Below are 19,962 nucleotides of genomic sequence, written 5' to 3' on the forward strand. Positions count from 1 at the left end.
CGCCCCCCCCCACCGCTCCAGCCCTGCCGGGCCCCCACCATGGAAGAGATGCCCTCGGCCTCCTCCTCCTGGATGCGCTTCACGGGCTTCAGCAGGTGCTGCAGCTGTTTGTTGTGCCTGGAGAGCTGAGCAGAGGCAGAGCCCGTCACCGAGGCGCGGTCGCGGGGCCGGGGCACGCGGGGCGGGGCCACGGGGGGGGGGGGGGGGGGTTGTACCTGCAGCGCCAGGATGTAGATGTTGTGGCCCACTTCGCGCGGGCTCACCTCCGAGTTCTCACGCTCCTCCTCCTGCAGGTAGGCCTTCTTGATGACGTCCACCTGGCGGGGCAGGGCCTGCTCGAATGCCCTCATCCCCATGCCCACACCCCCCCACCTTCCCACCTCCCGCGCCCAGCCTACCAGCTCCTGCGGCCGCAGGCTGATGAGGATGCGCTCGGCGTTCTCACTGTCGTGCCGGCTCTCCATCAGCCCCAGGAGCAGCTTGGAGGCGTTGTCCTGGGAGGGGGAGACCGGCCACAGTCTGTGGGGCCCCCTCTTTCCCCCAAACAGCCCCTCCCCATCCCCCATGACTCTGGGGGCTTGCTGAGAAGTGTCCCACTTGTCCAGGCCACCCACAGCCTTCACCCCACGCTGTGGCAGGCACACGACCCCCAGACAGCAGGCACAGACAGGAGGCCCTCAGATAAGCCCGGAATATGTGTGCTTCTAGAGTAAGTGTACACCCGGCACACTTGCTCACACATTCACTCGTGTGTACAAATAAATATATACATATTACACACACGCAACCTGCATGGATCACATGCTTGCACATGCACACATCACATGCACACGCACGAGGGCTGCCCGGGCCCCACCTTGAGCTGCAGCACCAGGTCCATCCGGTACTTGCACAGGGGGCTGATGTCGTTGAGAATGAGCGCAGTGATGATGTCGATGCCGTTGGACTCGTGCGTCACGATGCAGGTCTGGCAGGAGCGGGGGGGCGCGGGGCCCAGGCCCTCAGTACTGCGGTGGCTCAGGAGGCTCGGCCGCTCCCTCGCCAGCCTGCTCCACCCTCCCACGGCCACGCTCACCCGCTGCTGCCGGCGCCCGGCTACGCACCTGGTTCTCGTGGCAGGGGCCCTGGCAGTACTCGGTGAGGGTCTCCAGGGTCTGGATGACGAGCCCCACGTTGTCCTCGTTGATGTAGAGCCCCAGCAGCCCCAGGCCACCCGTGGTGCTGCCGCACATGATGTCCAGGAACTGCAGCGTCTCGCACACCAGGTTGTAGTTGGTCTTGTTGTTCTGACAGCGCAGGAAGTTCTGCAGAGCACAGGTGAGGGGGTGTGGTGCGGCTAGAGGGCGGGGGAGACGGGGGGGGGGAGCGCGGGGGGGACTGCTCCTGCTGCTGCAGGGCTGGGGGCCACCAGCCACAGAGCACAGGTGAGGGGGTGTGGTGTGGCTAGGGGGCGGGGGGAGGGGGGGACTGCTCCTCCTGCTGCAGGGCTGGGGGCCACCAGCGGCAGAGCAGGGCCGCAGGATGCCTGCAGGACGGGAAGGGGCGGCGTGGCGGGCACTCACCTGCAGGTCCCGGTTGTGGTTCTCACACAGCAGCTGCAGGAAGCGCAGGATGGGCTGCATGATGAGCACAGACGTGCCCATCTCGTTGCTCTGCACACGCTCGCCCACCTCGTGCCCCCGGCGCAGGCTGGGGCCCAGCGAGTAGCGGGAGGAGGAGCCGGGCATGGAGAAGGAGGCCACACGGCCTGCGGGGCGAGGCCTGGTGAGGCTGGGCGCTGGCGGGCGGGCCCTCACCCTGGGCTCCCACCCTGAGCACCCCCCCCCCCCCCCGCACATCCTGAGCCTTTATCCCTGTTCCCTCCCCCTGAGCCCTCTGACCCCACCAGCCAGCACCCCACCGTGACCCTGACCCCCACCCTGACCTTTGGTGGTGGGGTCTGCTGGCTCCCGGTCCTCGCGGGGCTGGCTGCCGAGGTCGCTCATGTTGACGGCCACCGTGGACTTGGTCTCCTGCTGCGCCCGCTTCATGCGGTCGTGCAGCACCTTGAAGAAGCGCTCGGACTTCTTGTCGCTCGTCATCAGGTTGTAGAAGGATTTCTGGGGTGGACGGTTAGACGGGGGGGGGGCAGCCTCAGCACTGGGCCCGGCTCTCAGCAGCCATGGGGAGGCCCCGAGTCCTCTGTCCTGTGCTGCAGGGACAGGGATGGGGCACAGATGGGCCCCAGACACGCCTGAACCAGACTGAGGCTGGGGAGCCAGAGCCAGCCCTGCACCTGCCGGTGGGGCTGTAACTGCTGTCACTGATGCGGGAGGCTGGCGCTGGCCCCTGACCACCGTCTGCGTCTGCCCTTGGCCTTCATCTGTGCCCACAGCAGCCAGGGGTCCCCCGGACATCTAAGTCACTTCCCTCCTCTGCTCAAAACCCTGCAGCGGCCCCTCAGTGCCCAGGCGGCCAGGCGACAGCCTACCACCTCTCTGACCCCAGGCCCCGCCGCTCACGCCTCCTCCACCTCTTCCAGCCACAGCAGCCACTTCCTATTCACGACCTTCGTGCCAGCTGCCTGCTCTGCCCGGGCACCCTGCCACTGTCCAGAGCTCACCTCCGGGCCTTCCCACACTCTCCCTCTAAGATGCCCTGCCTGGCTGACCCCCGCCCAGCACGCCCTCCTGTCAGGTAGAGATTACAGTCATTGGCTGTTGCCTCACGGGGGTGTAAGTGCCAAGAGCACATGGGTTGTCTCTTTTGCTCACTGCCCGGCCCTCCGTGCACTCACTGAAAGAACGAAAGAACGAGTGGGGATAAAGCTGCAGAGCGGGCTTTGGGGAGGAGGCAGGCCTCTAGCTGGGCACCAAGAGCTGAGGAGGATGTAGAAGAGGAACAGAGGCCCGAGCCAAGGCTGAGAGGCAAGAAAATGGGCCTAACGCAGGGCAGGGTGGGGGACACAGGCGCAGGCCTGGCTGGAGCAGAGCAAGGCGGGTGTGGATAGAAACGTGGCCACGTGGCCGACCGGTGTGGCTCAGTGGCTGAGCGTCGACCTATGGACCAGGAGGTCACGGTTCGATTCCCGGTCAGGGCACCTGCCTGGGTTGTGGGTTCGATTCCCAATGTGGGGCGTGCAGGAGGCAGCCAATCCATGATTCTCATCATTGATGTTTCTATCTCACTGTCCCTCTCCCTTCCTCTTAGAAATCAATAAAAATATACTTTAAAAAAGAAAAGTGGGCACGTGACAGTGAGGGAGGTGGAGCTGCCCCCCGGTGCCCTGCCCGGCAGCGAAGCCCCGTGGCCTCAGCGTCTTGGCACGCTGTCCCCTCCTGCGTGGGAGGCCCCGCCCACGGGCGGCGAGGGCCTGGCCCCGCACCCCCCTCCGCACCTGGATCTCGGTGTTGCCGCCGTCCAGCAGGCGGATGGCCAGGCCGATGCTCTCCTGGAAGACCTTCTCGTTCTTGGTGCTGGTGATGAGGTCACACACCAGCTTGGTGGCCCCCTCCTTGTCCAGCCGGCACTGGGTGGCCGCGATGGCTGACCAGTCCTGGTCCAGGCCTGGAATGGGATGACTCACTTGAGGGGAGGTGAACGGGGTGGGAGGGCAGAAGGGAGGGCCCAGGGCCTGGGCAGACGGGCCACCGGGGGCACAGCGGGGAGGCAGTACTGACCGACGCCCATGGGGTCCGGGAGGTCCCCCCGCGAGCTGGACTTGCGGTTCTGGAGGTAGTTCTGCAGCAGCATCTTGCGTAGCTGGTTGCCCTGGGGGAAGGAGCGAGGCCCACAGTGCACTTCGCACCCTCCCATCGGCGGCCCCAGTCCCGCCCTGCGCCCGGGCCGCCGCCGGCACTCACCCGGTCCCCGTACTTGGCCTTCTTGAGCAGCATCTGCTGCAGCGTCCGCAGCACCTTGACGCACAGCTTCTCCTCCGACTGCATGAGGTCCTTGGTGTGCTGGATCAGCCTGCGGGCGGAGGGCACACGGCAGCCCCGCTGTCTCCCTCCGGACACCCCCGGCCCCCTCCCGGCGGGAACAGCCCAGCCTCCCACCCGTGGGCCCTCTGGTCCCTGCTGGGCCCCGCCCTGCCTCGGCTGCTGCCCCCGACCGCGCCCCTCACTTGGACAGGAAGCCCCCGCTCTCGCAGCGCTGGTAGGCCTCGCTGCCCTCCAGGAAGAGCAGCTCGGGCCAGTGCAGGACGTCCACCAGCACGGACAGCTCGGCCTGCACCAGGGGCTTCAGGCGCTCCTCCAGGGCCGTGATGATGTCCTGGGTGGGCGGGCAGGGTCACCACCACGGGAGATGCAGGAGGCCCGGGCCCCAGAGGGGCCGGAAGCTTCACCGCCATCCCCACCCCCCACCAAGCAGCCCGACGACGGCCCCCCACGGGCCCCGCACAGAGGACGCCGTCTGTCTGCTCAGAGCCCCTGGCTGGGAGCTGCGGGCCCCCCTCCAGCTCTGTGACCTTGGGCAGCCCCCTGCCCTCTCGGAGCCTGAATCCTGCCGTGGGGTAACTACAGGCCCACAAGACAGTGGACAGGTGCACGGCCTGAGCGGACAGGTGCTGCCAGGACTGTGCAGGGTCCTGACCCGCGTGAGCACCGACCCCACCGGCGGGCCCTGGGCTCTCCCTGCAGTGAGCAGCCCCCGAGGGGGGCGCGGGCAGCACAGGAAGGGGTGCTCCTCCAGCACCGCCCTCCCCAACCACTCCCGTGGCCGCCCACACCCACCTGCAGTTTCTCGATGATGTTCTTGTAGTCCCACTGGTTGGCCGTGGGGGTGACGCGCGGGAAGGCCCGTGTGGACGCCTTGTAGTTGGAAGCGTTCCGCTGGGCGGCAGCCACACAGCTGGCACCACTGCTGAGCAGCAAGCTGATGTGGGCATCCAGGTCCATGGGCAGCGAGATGCCCCGGCCCTTGGCTGGGGGGAGAGGTGGGAGGCTGAGCCAGCCGGGGCGCAGAGCCAGGGCTGCCTGCTGGGGAGCAAGGTGAACCACCCCGGGGCTCTGGGTGCAGGGACCCCCACCTGGCCCCACTTGGATGAGGTGCCCTCTTCTGTTTGGGTAAAAGAGGGGGTTTCTGTCTCTTTAATTCCACCCTAGATCCCTGCCCCTCCCCTGCACACTCTCCCTAACCACCTACAGGCCTCCCCCCTCCCTGTGAGGACGGCCACCCAGCCTTCTCCTCCAGGATGGACCCGGGGGAGAACACCTTCTCCCACTCCACCGTGCCAGTCAGACACCACGAGGACTTACTGAGAAGCGCCTGGGAGCAGGGGACGGGTGTCTACTGTGGGCAGGCGCCGGGGCGCCGGAGGGCACTCACCCACCATGGCCAGGGTCCGGATGCAGGCCTCCACCGAGCCCTTGTGCTGCTGCTGCAGCCACGGGCACTCGAGCAGCCGCGTGGTGGACTGCAGCAGCTGCACCACGATCGTCTGGTGTGTCTGCGAGAAGCAACGCCCGCTGCAGCTGCCCGCCTCCACCCTGGGCAGCCCCGCCCGGGCACCAGAGCCCCTGAGACCGGCACGGGTGGAGGACAGCCTCCAAGAGCGACCCTGGGCTCTGTGCCAGTGGGAAGAGGCACCCCCTTCCTCGCAGTGCAGACTGCCCACTGCCCACTCCCCCAGGCCCACGTCTGGCCTTGCAGCCGTTGCTGACCCTTCTCTTCCTTTAGAAATCTTTTTAAATAAGTTAATGCTGTGAAAAGCTGACATGTTTGCCTGGTTTAAAGGTAATAAAAAGGCACACTTTGAGAAGTCTCTCCCTCCCTCTGACCCCACGCCTCGACTCGCCCCACTCTGCCTGGGCCCGGTGAGGGGCAGGAGACACTGATACTAATGCCAGAGAGGTCCCGGGGCCCAGACACGGTGTCCAAGGACACCACCCTCGCTGTGAGTGGGGCCAGCAGTTTTCTGGCCGCCCTCAGCGGCACTGCCCACTGCGTCCGCCCCTCCACCCGTGGGCAGGCCCTTTCACTGGCTTCCTTCCGGGGTTCCTCTGTGACTCGGGGGTGTGGCAGCCCCTTCCTCCAGGGAGCCCGGCCCCTCCATTCCAGGGCTCTGGGCTGTGAAGTCTGGGCATCGGCTGGGGCCGGGGCTCAGTGGAGAGAAAGCATGTGCACTGGCCTGTCTACCTATCCCGTTAGGGACAGCACGGCCCACGCCGGCTCGCTGTCAGTCTCCCGCCCCCAGCTCTGGCTCTGCCGCCCACTGTGGGAAGCGTGCCACCTGCCTCCGGTGGGTGAGGCCGTGCAGCCAGGCGTCCCTGGCACCCAGCACCCATCGCCCCGAGTGAGTGAGGAAGTCCTGCTCTACGGAAAGTCCCCACTTCAGTCCAGAGCACAGAAACAGTGAGGCCATAATGTTCACTGTAGAACATGATCACAGTAACGTAAATGTTTGCTGTTTGAAACGGGTAACTTGGGGGAAATTGGTCACCAGGGTAGACCAGTGGTCGGCAAACTCATCAGTCAACAGAGCCCAATATCAACAGTACAACTGAAATTTCTTTTGAGAGCCAAATTTTTTAAACTTAAACTATATAGGTAGAAAAAAAAACCTATATAGGTAGGTACATTGTTATTAACTTAATCAGGGTACTCCTAAGCTGGCCTTTGCTAACAACGTCCTCAGTCTGATTGAGGTACGTTCGCTGAGGTCGACCCCTTCCAACTCTCCCATCCACACTCGCCCTGTATGCTTGTTCTGTCTGTCTCCTTTCGTTCACCCTCTCTATATGTCCAAACCATCTCAACACACCTTTCTCAGTCCTCCACACTACATCCTCTTTCACTCCACAACGCTCCCCAAAATTAACTTAATAAACGTTACTTAAAGTTTTAAGTCAACTTCGCACTGTACGTGCGCGCCCACACGTGGTATTCTGTGGAAGAGCCACACTCAAGGGGCCAAAGAGCCGCATGTGGCTCGCGAGCCGCGGCTTGCCGACCACTGGGTAGACAATACCCTCGTACAGCCTCTCTGCGCGACGAGCCCATACAAGCACGTGTGCTGAGCCCTCCCCACGCGGGGCGGCGCTCACCTGCAGGGAGGTGCTGTTCTCGGAGAACGGGGAGCTGAAGAAGGCGCTGATGGTGTCCAGCACCACGCTCAGCACGTACTTCTCCAGGGCGGCGTCGGCCAGGCGCTTCTCCCGCTTACTGCACACCTGGGCGCGGAGAGAGGCCCGGTCCCACACGGCCCTCCGCGGCCCCCGCCCCCCCGCCGGCCGCGCCCGCGACAGACCCGGGCCATGTCCAGGGTGAAGCTCTCAAAGAGCGTCCAGATGTGGCTGCTGGTGTAGATCTCCTTCATCTCCACCTCGGTGTCCACGTAGCAGTGGTTCACGAAGTTCACGTAGGCCATCTTCACCTGGGCGGCGGCGGGGGGTCAGGCGACACCCCGATTTCCGCCCACGTCCCCCCGCCCTCCCACGCTTCCCTCCTGTCCCTGCCACTGCCTTCGCCTCCCGGGGCTCCAAGGCTCGGCCCGGCGCAGCACCCGTCCCTGCGGCCGCCCTGCCCCCGCGCCCTCCCCGGCAGCCCCCGCGGGGACGCGGCCACCTCCGTGATGCAGTCCTCGTGGGTCACCACGGACACCACGTCCTCCAGGGGCAGCAGGGAGGTGCACTTGATCTCCGTGTAGACGTTCTTGCCCTCGGCGCAGGCGGCCAGCAGGTCCACCAGGGAGATGTGGTACATGAGCGGGCTGTGGTCCTCCACGCCGTCCCGGGCCGCCTTCATCATGTCCAGCAGGTGGGCCAGCGAGGCCTTGTCGTTGTAGAACACGACCACGTCATCCCCTGCGTTGGTCAGCTGCAGGCGGGGAGGGGGGAGCGCGTCGGAACCCTCGGTCCAGCGGGCCCGGAGCCACCCCCTCCTGCACTTACTCGACACTCAGGAAGCCCTCCCCGGCCGTCAGGGACACTGAACCCCGGGCCCGGAAAGCTCCCCCTCTCCCCCTGGGAAGACGCCCCACTTGGGCTGGTCTCAGAGACGCCTCCTCCAGGAAGCCCTTGGTAATCCCCCCCGCCCAGCTCACGCCTCTCTCCCGTGTTCCCACGGCGTGTGATGTAAACCGTCGAGGGCACATGCTGTGTCTCCTCGTGTGAGCGATTACGTTGCCCACAGAAAGGCACCAGCACGACACAGCACACCCAGCACATGCGTGTCCTTCGCAAGTTCCCTGAGCGCACGCCACTGTGGCTCCTCTCCCCGGCCCGCAAGCGCTGGACGAAGCCCGATGGAGATGGCCCCCACCCTCCATGCCTTCAGCCATCATGTGTGCACTGAGTGCCTACTATGTGCCACATGCTGGGGCCTGGCAACGAGCGCAAAGGACATGGTCCGTGTCCCCCACCCCAGAGTCCATGTCCCCACCCCAGAGTCCATGTCCCCGCCCCCAAGTCCATGTCCCCGCCCCAGAGCCCATGTCCCCGCCCCAGAGCCCATGTCCCCGCCCCAGAGCCCATGTCCCCGCCCCAGAGCCCATGTCCCCACCCCAGAGTCCCTGTCCCCACCCCAGAGCCCATGTCCCCACCCCAGAGCCCATGTCCCCGCCCCAGAGCCCATGTCCCCGCCCCAGAGTCCATGTCCCCGCCCCCGAGTCCATGTCCCCGCCCCAGAGTCCATGTCCCCGCCCCAGAGTCCATGTCCCCGCCCCAGAGTCCATGTCCCCACCCCAGAGTCCATGTCCCCACCCCCAAACTTACTCCACCGACTCCCCGGGGACACAAGGTCCTCAGCACACGGGCGCGTGAGGACTCGTAAGTCAACGATAAGAAATGACAGTGTCTGCGTTCAGGCCGGTTGTCTGAGTTCCTCTGGCCCCGCCTGAGCCCTGCTCCACTTGCCTCTGCGGCCCCTCCACACCCAGCACCCAGAGCTCCTTCCGTGGCCGCCCACGTCTCTGTCCTGCCATCTGAGCCCCTCTCCGTGGCCACCCCGAGCCCCACGAGCCCCGGGCCCCCTCACCTCAGTCATGATCATGTCCTGGCACTTCTTGACGTACTTGCCCTCGGCCTTGATGACGGTGTGCAGGAAGTCCAGGTACTGCACGTGGCGCCCGTGCGTGGCCAGCAGGTGCACGAAGTGCTGCAGCACCAGCTCGCTGACCTCCGAGCACAGCTGGTAGTTGTTCAGGAAGATGTGCTGCATGGTCTCTGCCTCCAGGAGCTGGGCGCAGGCGTCCGTCAGAGGTCAGAGCGGTCCCGGCCGCCGCCCGCCCGCCCGCCCGCCCGCCCGCCTGCCCGCCGGCCCGCGCCCGCCCCGCCCGCACCCGCCCCTCACCCCGGGCGTGAGGAAGAGGTGCAGGTGCTTGTGCAGCAGGGCCTGGTTGCCGGGGTTCCCCGCACAGAACTTCTGCAGGAACTGGTGTGTGTAGCGCAGGATCTCCATCATCTTGGCATCGCCCTGGGCACAGAGAGAAGAGGGTGCTGGGTGCTCACAGGAGGACAGGTGGGGGGTGGGTCAGGGCTTGGGTTCAAGGTGAAAGCTGGGGCTCCAGGTCAGGAGATGGCAATGTGAGGGGCAGAGGGTGAGAGGAGGCTGGAGTGGGGGAGCAAGAGTAAGGGGTCAAGGTCAGGAGAACACTGGGATGATGTCAGGGTCAAGAGTCAGGGTGAGGCTTGAGACATACCAACACCAAGGCCAGCCCAGCTGGCATGGCTCAGTGGTTAAGCGTCAACCTATGAACCAGGAGGTCATGGTTCGACTCCTGGTCAGGGCACATGCATGGGCTGTGGGCTTGATCCCCAGTGTGGGGCGTGCAGGAGACAGCTGATCAATTATTATTCTCTCTCATCATTGATGTTTCTCTCTTTCTCTCTTCCTCTCTCCCTCCCCCTTCCTCCCTGAAGTCAATAAAAATATATATTTTTTAAAAGATCAAGGTCAGCCAAGGTGAGGGGTGGAAAGGTCAAAGACTGAGATGGGGCTAAGTTTGGAATCAGAGGGGGGGGGGGGGAGTGTAGGGGGAGGAGCCAAAGTCAGGAGCAGGGTGAGGCTGAGTTGACATTATGGGTCAGGGAAAGGCTGAGGGTCAAAAGCTAAGATGAAGCTGAAATGATCAGGATTAGACCAAAGAAGAAGACAGAAGCTGGGGTCAGGGTCAAGAATCAGAGTGAGGCTGGGGTCAAATCAAGGTCAAAGGGATCAGGATGAGGGCAGAGGGTCAAAGGTTGAGATGCTATTGAGGGGTCAGGTGTGTCGGGGACAGGTCAGGGTGAGTACGGTGAGCTCAGCACTGGGGATTAGTGGCTTGGGCTGGGTCGGGGTTCAGGGTGAAGCCGGGCGGAAGCTGGGGTCACCTTGTCGTAGGGGATCTGCAGCAGGTCCAGCATGACCTTGTGGGCATCCATGTTCTTGAGCAGCCGCTGCTGCTTCTTCCTCATCTGCTCCCCGACGCCGCACATCTTGTTCAGCCGCTCCAGGATCTGGGGGGAGGGGCGTGAGCCAGGGCCCCTCCCTCCCACAGGCCTCCCCTCCCCCGGCCACCACAGCTGGTCCCAGTACATGTCGGGGACAGGAAGGGAAGGAGCCGAGGCCACTGACTCAGGTCATGGAAACAAGGCAGGGGACTCGCACCCAACCCCACCCGTGAAACGCGAGAACGCTGTGACTGCAGTGGAATTTCACGACATTCCTCCAGCTCCGAACAGAACCATCTGGACCTTGGCGGGTTGTTTTTAACGGGAGGGGAAAGCCGGAAGACGTCTACTGTGAGGGCCGGTGGCCGGCAGAGCTGGGAGGCGGAGGGCCGGCCCCCGGGGCTCCAGGGCCGCAGACCCTTCCCTGGGACCCGCACTCACGCCCTTGACGATCTGGTAGTTCTCACTGCTCTTCTCCCCCGGCGGCGGCAGGAAGCCTTCCTCGTCCGTGGGCCGCTGGGGGCACAGGGTGGGGTCAGCCCGGCCCAGCCTCCCAGGGCCCTGGCCCCACTCTCCGCAGCCCCTCACCTCCTTCTTGTCTTTGGCGGTGCCCGCCTCCACCTCCTCGCCCTTGCCGCTGCCCTTCTTGTCCACCCACAGCTCCGACTTCTCCACCATGGTCCGCAGCCGGTCCAGCTCCGCCTTAATGACCTTGTAGTTCTCCACGTCCTGGGCGGAGATCAGCAGCTGCACCTGCAGGGCGGGGGGGGTGGCTCTGCGTGTGAGACGGCGGCCCAGGTCCACTGCCCCACAGACACCCTGTCCCGTCCTGTTCAGGCTTCTGCTCCTGGCGTCTCTGCTCCACCATCATCCTCCTCCACGTTTATAAGCCCACCGCCTCCGAGAAGCCTCCCGATGGCTGCAGCCCCTGCACGCCCTGCGTGAGCTGCCTCATCCCTGGCGTCAGTCACTCACTGCCTCTCGTCCCTCGGCTGCGGCCTGTCACTTGTTCACTAGGACCCTGACCAGGGCGGGGCGGGGCGTACTGGCATCACTGAGCGCTGCTCCCTCCCCGCTCCCCCACTCGGGGTCAGTGGGTGAGGGAGGAAGGCCCCTGGCCCCAACCCACCCCTTCAGTAAAACAGGCGTGGACAGTGATCACGTTGCCAGCGCTGCTGCCAGAATTCCGTAAATGCAAGGCCAACACGTAGGGCTGGTACACAGCAAGCACTTGTTAAATGCCAGCCCCATCCCACAGGGAGCCGCAGGGACCACACCACGTCACAGTAACGAAGCCCTGTGAGGGCTGACTGCGCGCCAGCCTGATGGGAAGCACTTAGCAAAGGCGCACGAGATAGAGCTCGCCAGCTGCCAAGTGCGTCACATCCTAGGAAGTGACAGCCCGTGAGCCAGGCTGAGGAGAGATGCAAGTACCCAAGACGTAAGGAGCTCAGCAAGGCCGAGAACCCCAAACGTGCTGTGAGCACCTCTTCCATCACCGCTAACCCCCAGTGCCCAGCACAGGCCAGGGCAGCCTGCCTGCTCGGTGCAGGTGTTCCTCCCCCCCCCCCCGCCCCCCCACCTCCCTGAGGGCCGGGCTGAGCGGGGCCGCACCTGCTTGAAGGTGTGCATGGCCTCCTGGCGCTGGCTGAAGTGCTTGAAGAGCAGCTGCAGGGCCCCCGAGACGAGCGGTGGGTAGTCGTGCATGGTGAGGTGGATGAGCACGCGCAGGAACGTGCGGCCGCCCTCGTCGTCCACCTCCAGCATGCTGCTCGTCTTCCTGCGGCAGCGTGGGCACGGCTGGCTCGCTCCTGGCCACCCATTGGGCAGACCCAGCGCCCAGTGCGATATTTGCCAAAACTACTGATGTTTTCTCACCACAGGACCCCCCCCCGCCCACCCAGGTCCCACAGGGCTCCCCCTGATGGAGCCGGAAGCAGAGCTTCGAGGGGATTCATGGACGGAAGCCGGGGCCTTGAACACGGACGGGGAAAACATCTTTATCAACCTCTAACCAAAATGCGGCTCTTCCTTCAATGAGGAAAAACGAGCGGCACTTGTGGCGCTGGCATCACTAGAGCCCGGGTGTTCTCCCGTCACCCTGGAGCATCCGGCACCCGCCGCTGCTGGAGGAAGGGTGCCCGTCCCCCGCAGGCTCGTCACCTAACGCTGCCTAAGGCGCCCAGAGCCAGGCCGAGGTTGCTGGCACGCACATTTGTTCTCCTCGGTGTTCTGATGACTGCATCTCATGCCACTAGCTTCCTCTGTCATCTCACGAACTTTACGTTATGAATTTATAAATGCCGCCTCAGAGGGCCCAAAGGCTTCTCGAGACACAGGGCATGGCACGGAAATGGGTGAGCCCCACTCCTGGGCGACCCTCCCCACTCCAGCCTCCTGGCCCGCCCTGGTGCAGGGGCGCAAAAGCCCTCGGGGAGCAGGGCCATGACCACACTGTCGCCTGTCACCGGGGTTGGGCAGACAAGGGAGGGTCAGGGCAGAAGGCCAGGGGATGACAGAGGGTGGCCCGGCCTGGCCGTGGGAAACGCAGCCCATCCCGGGGGTCTCAGGCCTGCGTTGCTATCACCTACCCAACCCACACACAACCCCCCACTTCACCCCTGGCCTTACCCCACTCCAAACATGGCCTCAGCCTGCTCCCCGATGCGATCCAGGTTCATGTTGGCAGCTGTGGGGAGCAAGAGGGGGAGATGGGGCAGGTGGGTGCCAGGTGCAGGAAAGATGGAGAACACAGGGGTGAGGGAGAGGGAGACACCCAAACCACCCCTGCTACACCTGGTTGGGTGGCAGCCCCTCTGCCTGCCCCCCGCCCCTGGGGGGAAGGTGAAACCATCCAGGGAACGGGCTGCGCAGCCCACTGTCCCGCAGGGATGAGCAGAGTCCTGGGCCGGGGGTCTTGGTCTGACTCAGGTCCTGACTGGCCATGATTCGGGGCAAATTCCTGCCCCTCTGTGGGCCTCATTGAAGGAATGAAGGGAATGGTTCCTGATGAAGGGAATGGTTCCTGACCTTTCCCTCACTGTGGAAATTAAGTGAGACTATGGGGACGGAAGGCCTCTGCAGGTTGGGAAACAGGGAGGTGTGGGAGCGGCCCCCAGGCTCCGCCCGCAGCTGTGTGGACGGGGGAGGCCGGTGGGCTCACTGGTGGAGTCGAAGGCGGGGGCTGTGCCGTCGGCCCCGCTGTCCTGCATGGGAAACACCTCCACAAACTCCTTCTTGAAGACGGACAGCAGGTAGGAGATGCGGTAATCCAGGCGGACGTTGAGGATGAACTGGAGGAGGGGAGAGGTGGGGTGAGGACTGGGCTGAGACAGGAAGCCAGTCCTGCTCCTGGGGCCCTGGGGGTGACAGGCACCCCAAATGAGCTCCAGCATTCGGGGGCTCAGCACAGTTCTTTGGGGGTATCACGGGACATCACGACCAAAACAATCAAGACCCTGCTCCCCAGGGAGGTTCAGGGCGCCCTCTCCCTAGTTCCTAAACCTCCTCTCAGAATGAGGCAAGACCCCCCAAACCACTTAGCCTCTCCCCCAAGCCGGACGCCAGCAGGAAGGGGAATGGAGCTCCCCAGGTCCGAAGGCCACCTCGTGTCCTCCCACCCTGCCCTGCCAATGGGCCCTAAGTCTCCGGGGCGGGTGGGGAAACCGGGGACTGTGAGGCCAGAGGTCACTGTGGGGTGGGGGTGAGGACACAGTTTGCACACACCCAACTGCCTGCATCCTCGGGGGGCGCAGAGCGTCTGGCCACACCCCAGGACTCAGAGCCCCTCCTGACTCCCCCAGCAGGTCCTGCCCACACTGGGTCGCCCTGAAGATCGCTGCATTTCCCTTCCCATCCTCTGGGGTCACCAAGGCAAACGCACGGGTCCTCCCTCCTCAAGGCCCTGGCAGCCCCCTCCCCAGTGCTGCTGGGGGTCTCAGAGGAGACCCAAGGAGGGAAGACTGTCTGCCCGCCAGGAAGCTGGCTCCCCAATCTCCAGCTCCGCCTCAAAACCTGTGTGACATGGAAAAGTCCCCTCCCCGTCCTTTCCCCACCTGACAGGGGGGCGGAGCCAGAATCGCCGGGAGGGCTGTCACAGCCCGGACTGTGGCCCCACCTCCAGTGTTCTGGTCCCAAGTCTGGGGCAGGGCCCATGAACCTGAGTTGCTAAGTCCCCAGGGGATGTCGGGGGGCTGATACTGCCGGTCCCAGGACCACACTGTGAGGGCCCCGGCTGCACAGCGACCCTCATGTGACACTGTGATCTAAGGGGAATCACCCACCCACCTCCCCACACCGCCCACCCTCCGGCCCATTCCCACACCGCCCACCGCTCCCGCCCGCCCGCGGGCACCTGCAGGATCTCCAGGATCTTCAGCTTGGTCTCCATCACCACGATGTCCTCATTCTCCTCGAACTTGCTTCTGTCCAGCGGCTCCGCGGCCCCGGCCTCGGCAGGCAGGCTGGGCGCTCCGAAGACGGACTGCTTGCGGTTCAGCACCATGGTGGACATCATGTGGCCCACGCCCTGGATGGACCGCCGCACGTTCTTGCCTGAGGCGTGGGGAACAGAGGGGCTCGCCGAGGGTGCACGCAGCCACCCACACCCCCCACCTGTCTGGCTCCGTCTCCATCAGCTGCAGGGGCCAGGCCCACCCAGGAGGTCCTCTGGGGGAGGTGAGCTTGAAGCCCAATCGGGGAAAAGGGAGGGCCAGGCAAGGTGAGGAGTGGGCAGACCAGGGGGAACTCTCAGGTGGCATCGTGAGCTGCTACAGGGCACGGGGCGGAGGCCGCGGAGAGCACTGAGAGCCAGGTGCCCGTCCCGGTGCACTGTTTGTTTAGCCGAGTTTATGCCACCTGGGGGTGTCCGTAAGGGCAGGGCTGTGGCTCGTCCCTCAGGCTGCCCCCTCGCTCCTCACACTCCCCAGTGGCAGGACTGTGTCCTCCTCCGACGGGGAGCTCCCCAGGCAGGGCCCGTGTCTCCCCTCCTCCCTCAAGACAAAGCTCTACGGGGTCTCCACAGCCCAGGGCAGGGGGCCCTGCTGGCCCAGCCTAGGGTGAAGGGATTGGGCCGAAAGACACCCCCTCACAGCAGAGCCAGGAGGCGGGCTGCACGAGGAGGGGGTGGTTGATCGGAGAGGATTTCTGGTGCTAAGAGGAGGAGGCACTGAGGGTGGGCGCGGGTGGCTCGGTGGGCAGAGCTCACCGGCCGAGTCCTCGTAGGCCTGCAGCATGGCGGGCGGGCCCTGCACGCAGTCGATGATGCTGAGCAGCGTGCGTGTGAGCCGCAGCAGCTCGCTGAAGCTGTAGAAGCCGAAGTAGATGAGATTGTGCGCCAGGCTGACCACCTGCGGAGAGGGGCGGGGCGGTGAGCGGGGGCGGGGCCTGAGCGCGGCGGGCGTGTCCATGGCACGATGGGCGGGGCCTCGGGACGGGCGGGACAGCTGGGGAAGCCAGGGCTCTGGTGGTGTAATGGGGTCAGGTTCCTCTGCGGCTGGGCTGTGGGGCTGCGTGGAGGTGGAACCAAGGGTCCCAAACAAGGGCCGCCCGGCCCCAGGGGGTTACTAGGAAGAGAGGCCTGCAAAGGAGGCTACTGTAGGGGAGACAGGGCAGAAATGCAGGCAGTGGGCGTGGCTCCGGGCAGTGGCCTGTGACCAGCCCAGGCTGATGAGGGGAGGGGCCTGGGGGCAGCAGCCCCCCAGGTCAGGAGAAGCCTCTCTCCTGGGGAGGCTCAGCCGTCTGTGCCCCTGCCTGCTGGGCTGCTGAGGGAAGTGAGGCAGGGACCCACCGCCCAGCCCTGGCGCATCGAGCCCAGTGCCCAGCAAGCGGGAGTCCCGCCCACCTCGAAGGTGAGCTTGTTCTTGTCCTCGTTGGCGAAGGGCACGGCCTCGCCGACCACGTTGTTGAGGTAGTCCTCCACGAACTCCATGGTGCTGGCGAACTTGTTCTTCTTGTCATCTCGGGCGGCGTTGAGGTTGGAGTCATAGCTGGGGGTGGGGGCAGTGAGGCTGAGGGTCCCTGAGGTCTGCCCACCCGCCGTGCCCGGCCCGCCCTGCCCCACCCCTCTCACTCCTTGATGGTGATGGCCGTGGGGATCTCGGTCCAGAGGCGGGCAAACTTGACAGGCGTGACCAGCTCCTGGGGGTCGCGGTCCACGTGCACGTGCAGCATCAGGTGGCAGAAGGAGGCACGCAGGTCAAAGGGCAGCATCTCGTCGGCCATGCACAGGAAGATCAGGTCGACGCCCAGCTGCTGGGAGATCTCGTGGATGGCCAGGTACTGCCGGTCCAGGCACATGCGGGCGAAGAGCTTCAGCTGGTACCTGCGTGCAGGGGGCATGGTGAGGACCTGGCAGGGGGCTAGCGAGGGCTGCTGGCAGGGCCTGGGCTTGAGGGACGCGTGAGAAAGTGGCAAAGGGGCTCGGGCTCCACCATGCACCGGCCACTGTCACAGAAAGGGCACATTCTGAGCGAGAGGAGATGGAAATGCCTGGACTTACGGGTGTTTGCAAATCTCTCCCAACTGGCTAAGGATGCAAGCGCTTTCTGGCTCAGCCAGGACAGGTGCTGAGAGCAAGGCTGGGATGTGGCAGGAGAGCGTGAGGAACCAGCCTCGGGCAGGGTGAGGGCAGGACTGGGGCGGGGGGTGTAGGAGGTGGCATCACGCCCCCTGCTTGGTCCTCAGCCCTGCCTTCCCTGCCATGGGCTCCGTGCTCACCCCACAGCTCTACCCTCGGGCAGGTTCCTTTACGTCTCTGGCCTGTCTCCTGAACTTCACCAAGGGGGAGGGTAGTCCCTGCCCTCAGGGGCCTTGAGGTTTGGGTGAGTGATGGGTGAAGGGCTTGGAGTAGTGCCTGGTGGACAGGGAACGCCTGATACGTTACGAACTCTCCTTGTTTTTAAAACACATGTGGAAGCAGGTTTGGGTTTCTTCCAGGCCTGTCACTGAGCTGAGCCTGGCCTCGGGGTCACCCAGGGCTGCTCGGGGAACCTCCCTGGTGAGGCTGTGCTGCAGGCAGGTGGAGGCGGGAGGCCTCGCGGAGGCTGCGGCCTCTGAGGCGGCCACGGGGCACAGCGCACGGGGGAGGGCGAGCTGCGGCCTCTGAGGCGGCCACGGGGCACAGCGCACGGGGGAGGGCGAGCTGCGGCCTCTGAGGCGGCCACGGGGCACAGCGCACGGGGGAGGGCGGGCTGCGACCTCTGAGGCGGCCACGGGGCACAGCGCACGGGGAGGGTGGGCACCTGTAGTAGCTGAGCACGTTCTCGTCGTGGGCGTTGCCGGCCCGCGCCTCCTGGGCCAGCTGCCGCACGCTCTTCTCGTGGTGCTCGTTGTTCTTGTCGGTCCAGGTGAGCCACACCTCCTCCTCGGAGTACTCGATGGTCAGGTACTCGTGGGCCTGGGCCATCTCCTTCACGGGCCGAAGCCTGCGGACACGGCCGCCATCACCCACGGGACTCCACCCAGAGCCCGCCCTGAGCAGCCCGGCCGTACCATCCTCCCCCCTGGGGCTTGCCCAGAGCCAGCCAGGCTCCCAGGCTGCCTGCCGTGGGGACCCACGTCCAGCTGGAACCCCAAACAAACCGTGAGCTTCTTGAGGGCAGGGCCTTGGCTCCTTCTTGTGCCCCCTTACCCTCCCCCCGCCCCGCACCAGCACAGAGCTGGGCACACAGCAGGCACTGGGTACACTGGGTACATGTCTGCAGAGAGTGCTGGGTACAGCTCCAGCCTGAACTCAGCTGGGCCCCAGCTCTGAGGGCGGCCGGGAGCCAGGCAGGGTGCCGGGAGCCAGGCAGGGTGCCAGCTGAGTGGGACGCCGTGGACGGGGGACATCGCGCCTGCTCACTCGGTCTGGATGAGGATGTCGCTGTTCTTGGGGTCCAGCACACACTTGCAGATGAGCTCCTGGGTGACGGGGATGGCGATGTGGTTGGACACACACAGGTCGGAGAGGTAGTCCAGGAACCTGGGTGACAGCAGGGGTGGGGGTGCTCAGAGCAGCTCCCCTTCCCCAGTGGCTGCACAGGCTCCCCCCCCCCCAGAGCTTGGAGATGTGCTGCCAGAGACAGCCCTGCGTGGGGCGGGGGTGGAGGGGTGGGGGGGACGCTAGTGGGGTCCAGGGAGTCGGGATAAAGGAGGTGCGAGGACAGAGTGATATTCAAAATATTTAACAACTGACTCAACACAGGCACTGACTTAGACTCTGGAGGAGGGTCTGAGGGCCTCGGGCTGCCCCAGACGGCAACCCTCTTGTAGCCAGACTGGGACCAATTAGGAAGGGACCCTGGAAGGGGCTGGGACGCCAGGGCCTCAGTGAGGGGGCAATTTACCAACAGGGGGCAGGAGCATGTCAGTGTTTTAACAACCAGCAGAGGCCAACTTTCCACCCTGGACAGGGGTGGAGGAAGGAGAGAGTGGGAGCAGCAGGGAGGGTGGGCCCACCGGGGCTGGGCAGGGGTGGAGGGTTGGAGGGAGGGGGGAGCGGGGAGGGCGGCTGACCTGGGCTGGGCAGGGGTGAGGGGTGGAGGGAGGGGGGCAGTGGGGAGGGCAGGCCCACCTGTGCTGGGCAGGGGTGAGGGGTGGAGGGAGGGGGGAGCGGGAAGGGCGGCTGACCTGGGCTGGGCAGGGGTGAGGGGTGGAGGGAGGGGGGCAGTGGGGAGGGCAGGCCCACCTGTGCTGGGCAGGGGTGAGGGGTGGAGGGAGGGGGGAGCGGGAAGGGCGGCTGACCTGGGCTGGGCAGGGGTGAGGGGTGGAGGGAGGAGGGCAGTGGGGAGGGCAGGCCCACCTGGGCTGGGCAGGGGTGAGGGGTGGAGGGGGGTGCCGACCTGGGCTCCCGGTTCTTGCGCACCAGGCTGACGAAGGTCTCCACCTCGGTCTTGGTGATGTGCTTCTCCAGGAGCTTGCGGTTGTTGTGCAGCAGGGCGGTGATGGTGTCCTCGGCCAGGATGTCGTAGCCGATCTGGGACTGCATCATCCCAAACTGCTTGGCGATGTGCTCCTGCGGGGCGGCCGGGCTGGGGGTCAGGGGTGCCGCTCTGCTCCAGGGCACTGCCCAGACCCGAGACAGGGCCCGACACTGGCAGGGGCCCCCGGCCCCAGGACGGCGGCATCCAGGAGAGGAAGCCCACACTGGGCAGGAGCGGGGGTTCTAAACAGAGTTACTGGGTGCGCGGTCTGTCCCTCCCAGGGTCAGGCCTCCGCGAGGGAGGGGCCTTGTCGGGCAGGACCAGTACATCATGTGGGCCCCATGCAAAGTGGAACAGAAGGACCCCTGTTCAAACTTAAGAATCTCACGACGGCAACAGAGCATTAAACCCAGCGCAAGACCCTTCTGAGCAGCCAGGTCACCGGCCAGGAAGCCAGCCTGCTGTCTGGGTCCCTGTCCAGCCCCCGGGGGGCGGGGGGGCCGCGGGGCGGGCCAGCGGCACCTGGTTCTTGCGGTAGTCCTCCTGGGAGTGCCGCAGCACCCGGTAGCAGAGGCGGAACATGTGCTGGTAGGGGGCGTTCTTCTGGTCCGACAGCTCCTCCAGCCGCACCAGGGGGCCCTCCCCGCCCTTGTCGCGGAAGGGAGCCTTCAGAATGCCAAAGATCTGGGGGAGCAGAGAGCGTGAGC

The 19,962-nt window shown here is 65.2% G+C and overlaps 1 protein-coding gene across 1 annotated transcript in view; it reads right to left on the reverse strand.

Annotated features, from left to right (window-relative positions):
* ITPR3 (inositol 1,4,5-trisphosphate receptor type 3) overlaps nt 1-19,962 on the reverse strand; it is a 66,534-nt gene that overhangs the window by 8,288 nt on the left and 38,284 nt on the right. Inside the window, exons 15-46 of the mRNA XM_059701964.1 lie at nt 19,778-19,939; nt 19,175-19,347; nt 18,196-18,315; nt 17,594-17,776; nt 16,423-16,674; nt 16,195-16,339; nt 15,559-15,700; nt 14,707-14,906; nt 13,516-13,645; nt 12,984-13,041; nt 11,967-12,132; nt 10,941-11,105; nt 10,794-10,868; nt 10,293-10,418; nt 9,274-9,396; nt 8,959-9,159; nt 7,549-7,800; nt 7,232-7,357; nt 7,029-7,154; nt 5,311-5,431; nt 4,716-4,906; nt 4,106-4,254; nt 3,843-3,951; nt 3,660-3,750; nt 3,377-3,546; nt 1,925-2,099; nt 1,563-1,747; nt 1,104-1,304; nt 857-967; nt 399-494; nt 216-317; nt 39-125 (exon numbers count right to left, since the gene is read on the reverse strand). Of these exons, the coding sequence (XP_059557947.1) occupies nt 39-125; nt 216-317; nt 399-494; nt 857-967; nt 1,104-1,304; nt 1,563-1,747; nt 1,925-2,099; nt 3,377-3,546; nt 3,660-3,750; nt 3,843-3,951; nt 4,106-4,254; nt 4,716-4,906; nt 5,311-5,431; nt 7,029-7,154; nt 7,232-7,357; nt 7,549-7,800; nt 8,959-9,159; nt 9,274-9,396; nt 10,293-10,418; nt 10,794-10,868; nt 10,941-11,105; nt 11,967-12,132; nt 12,984-13,041; nt 13,516-13,645; nt 14,707-14,906; nt 15,559-15,700; nt 16,195-16,339; nt 16,423-16,674; nt 17,594-17,776; nt 18,196-18,315; nt 19,175-19,347; nt 19,778-19,939 (4,713 nt within the window). The remainder of the gene's footprint in view (nt 1-38; nt 126-215; nt 318-398; nt 495-856; nt 968-1,103; nt 1,305-1,562; nt 1,748-1,924; nt 2,100-3,376; nt 3,547-3,659; nt 3,751-3,842; nt 3,952-4,105; nt 4,255-4,715; nt 4,907-5,310; nt 5,432-7,028; nt 7,155-7,231; nt 7,358-7,548; nt 7,801-8,958; nt 9,160-9,273; nt 9,397-10,292; nt 10,419-10,793; nt 10,869-10,940; nt 11,106-11,966; nt 12,133-12,983; nt 13,042-13,515; nt 13,646-14,706; nt 14,907-15,558; nt 15,701-16,194; nt 16,340-16,422; nt 16,675-17,593; nt 17,777-18,195; nt 18,316-19,174; nt 19,348-19,777; nt 19,940-19,962) is intronic.

The sequence above is a fragment of the Myotis daubentonii genome, chromosome 6 (genome assembly GCF_963259705.1).
Source record: "Myotis daubentonii chromosome 6, mMyoDau2.1, whole genome shotgun sequence".
Taxonomy (NCBI): domain Eukaryota; kingdom Metazoa; phylum Chordata; class Mammalia; order Chiroptera; family Vespertilionidae; genus Myotis; species Myotis daubentonii.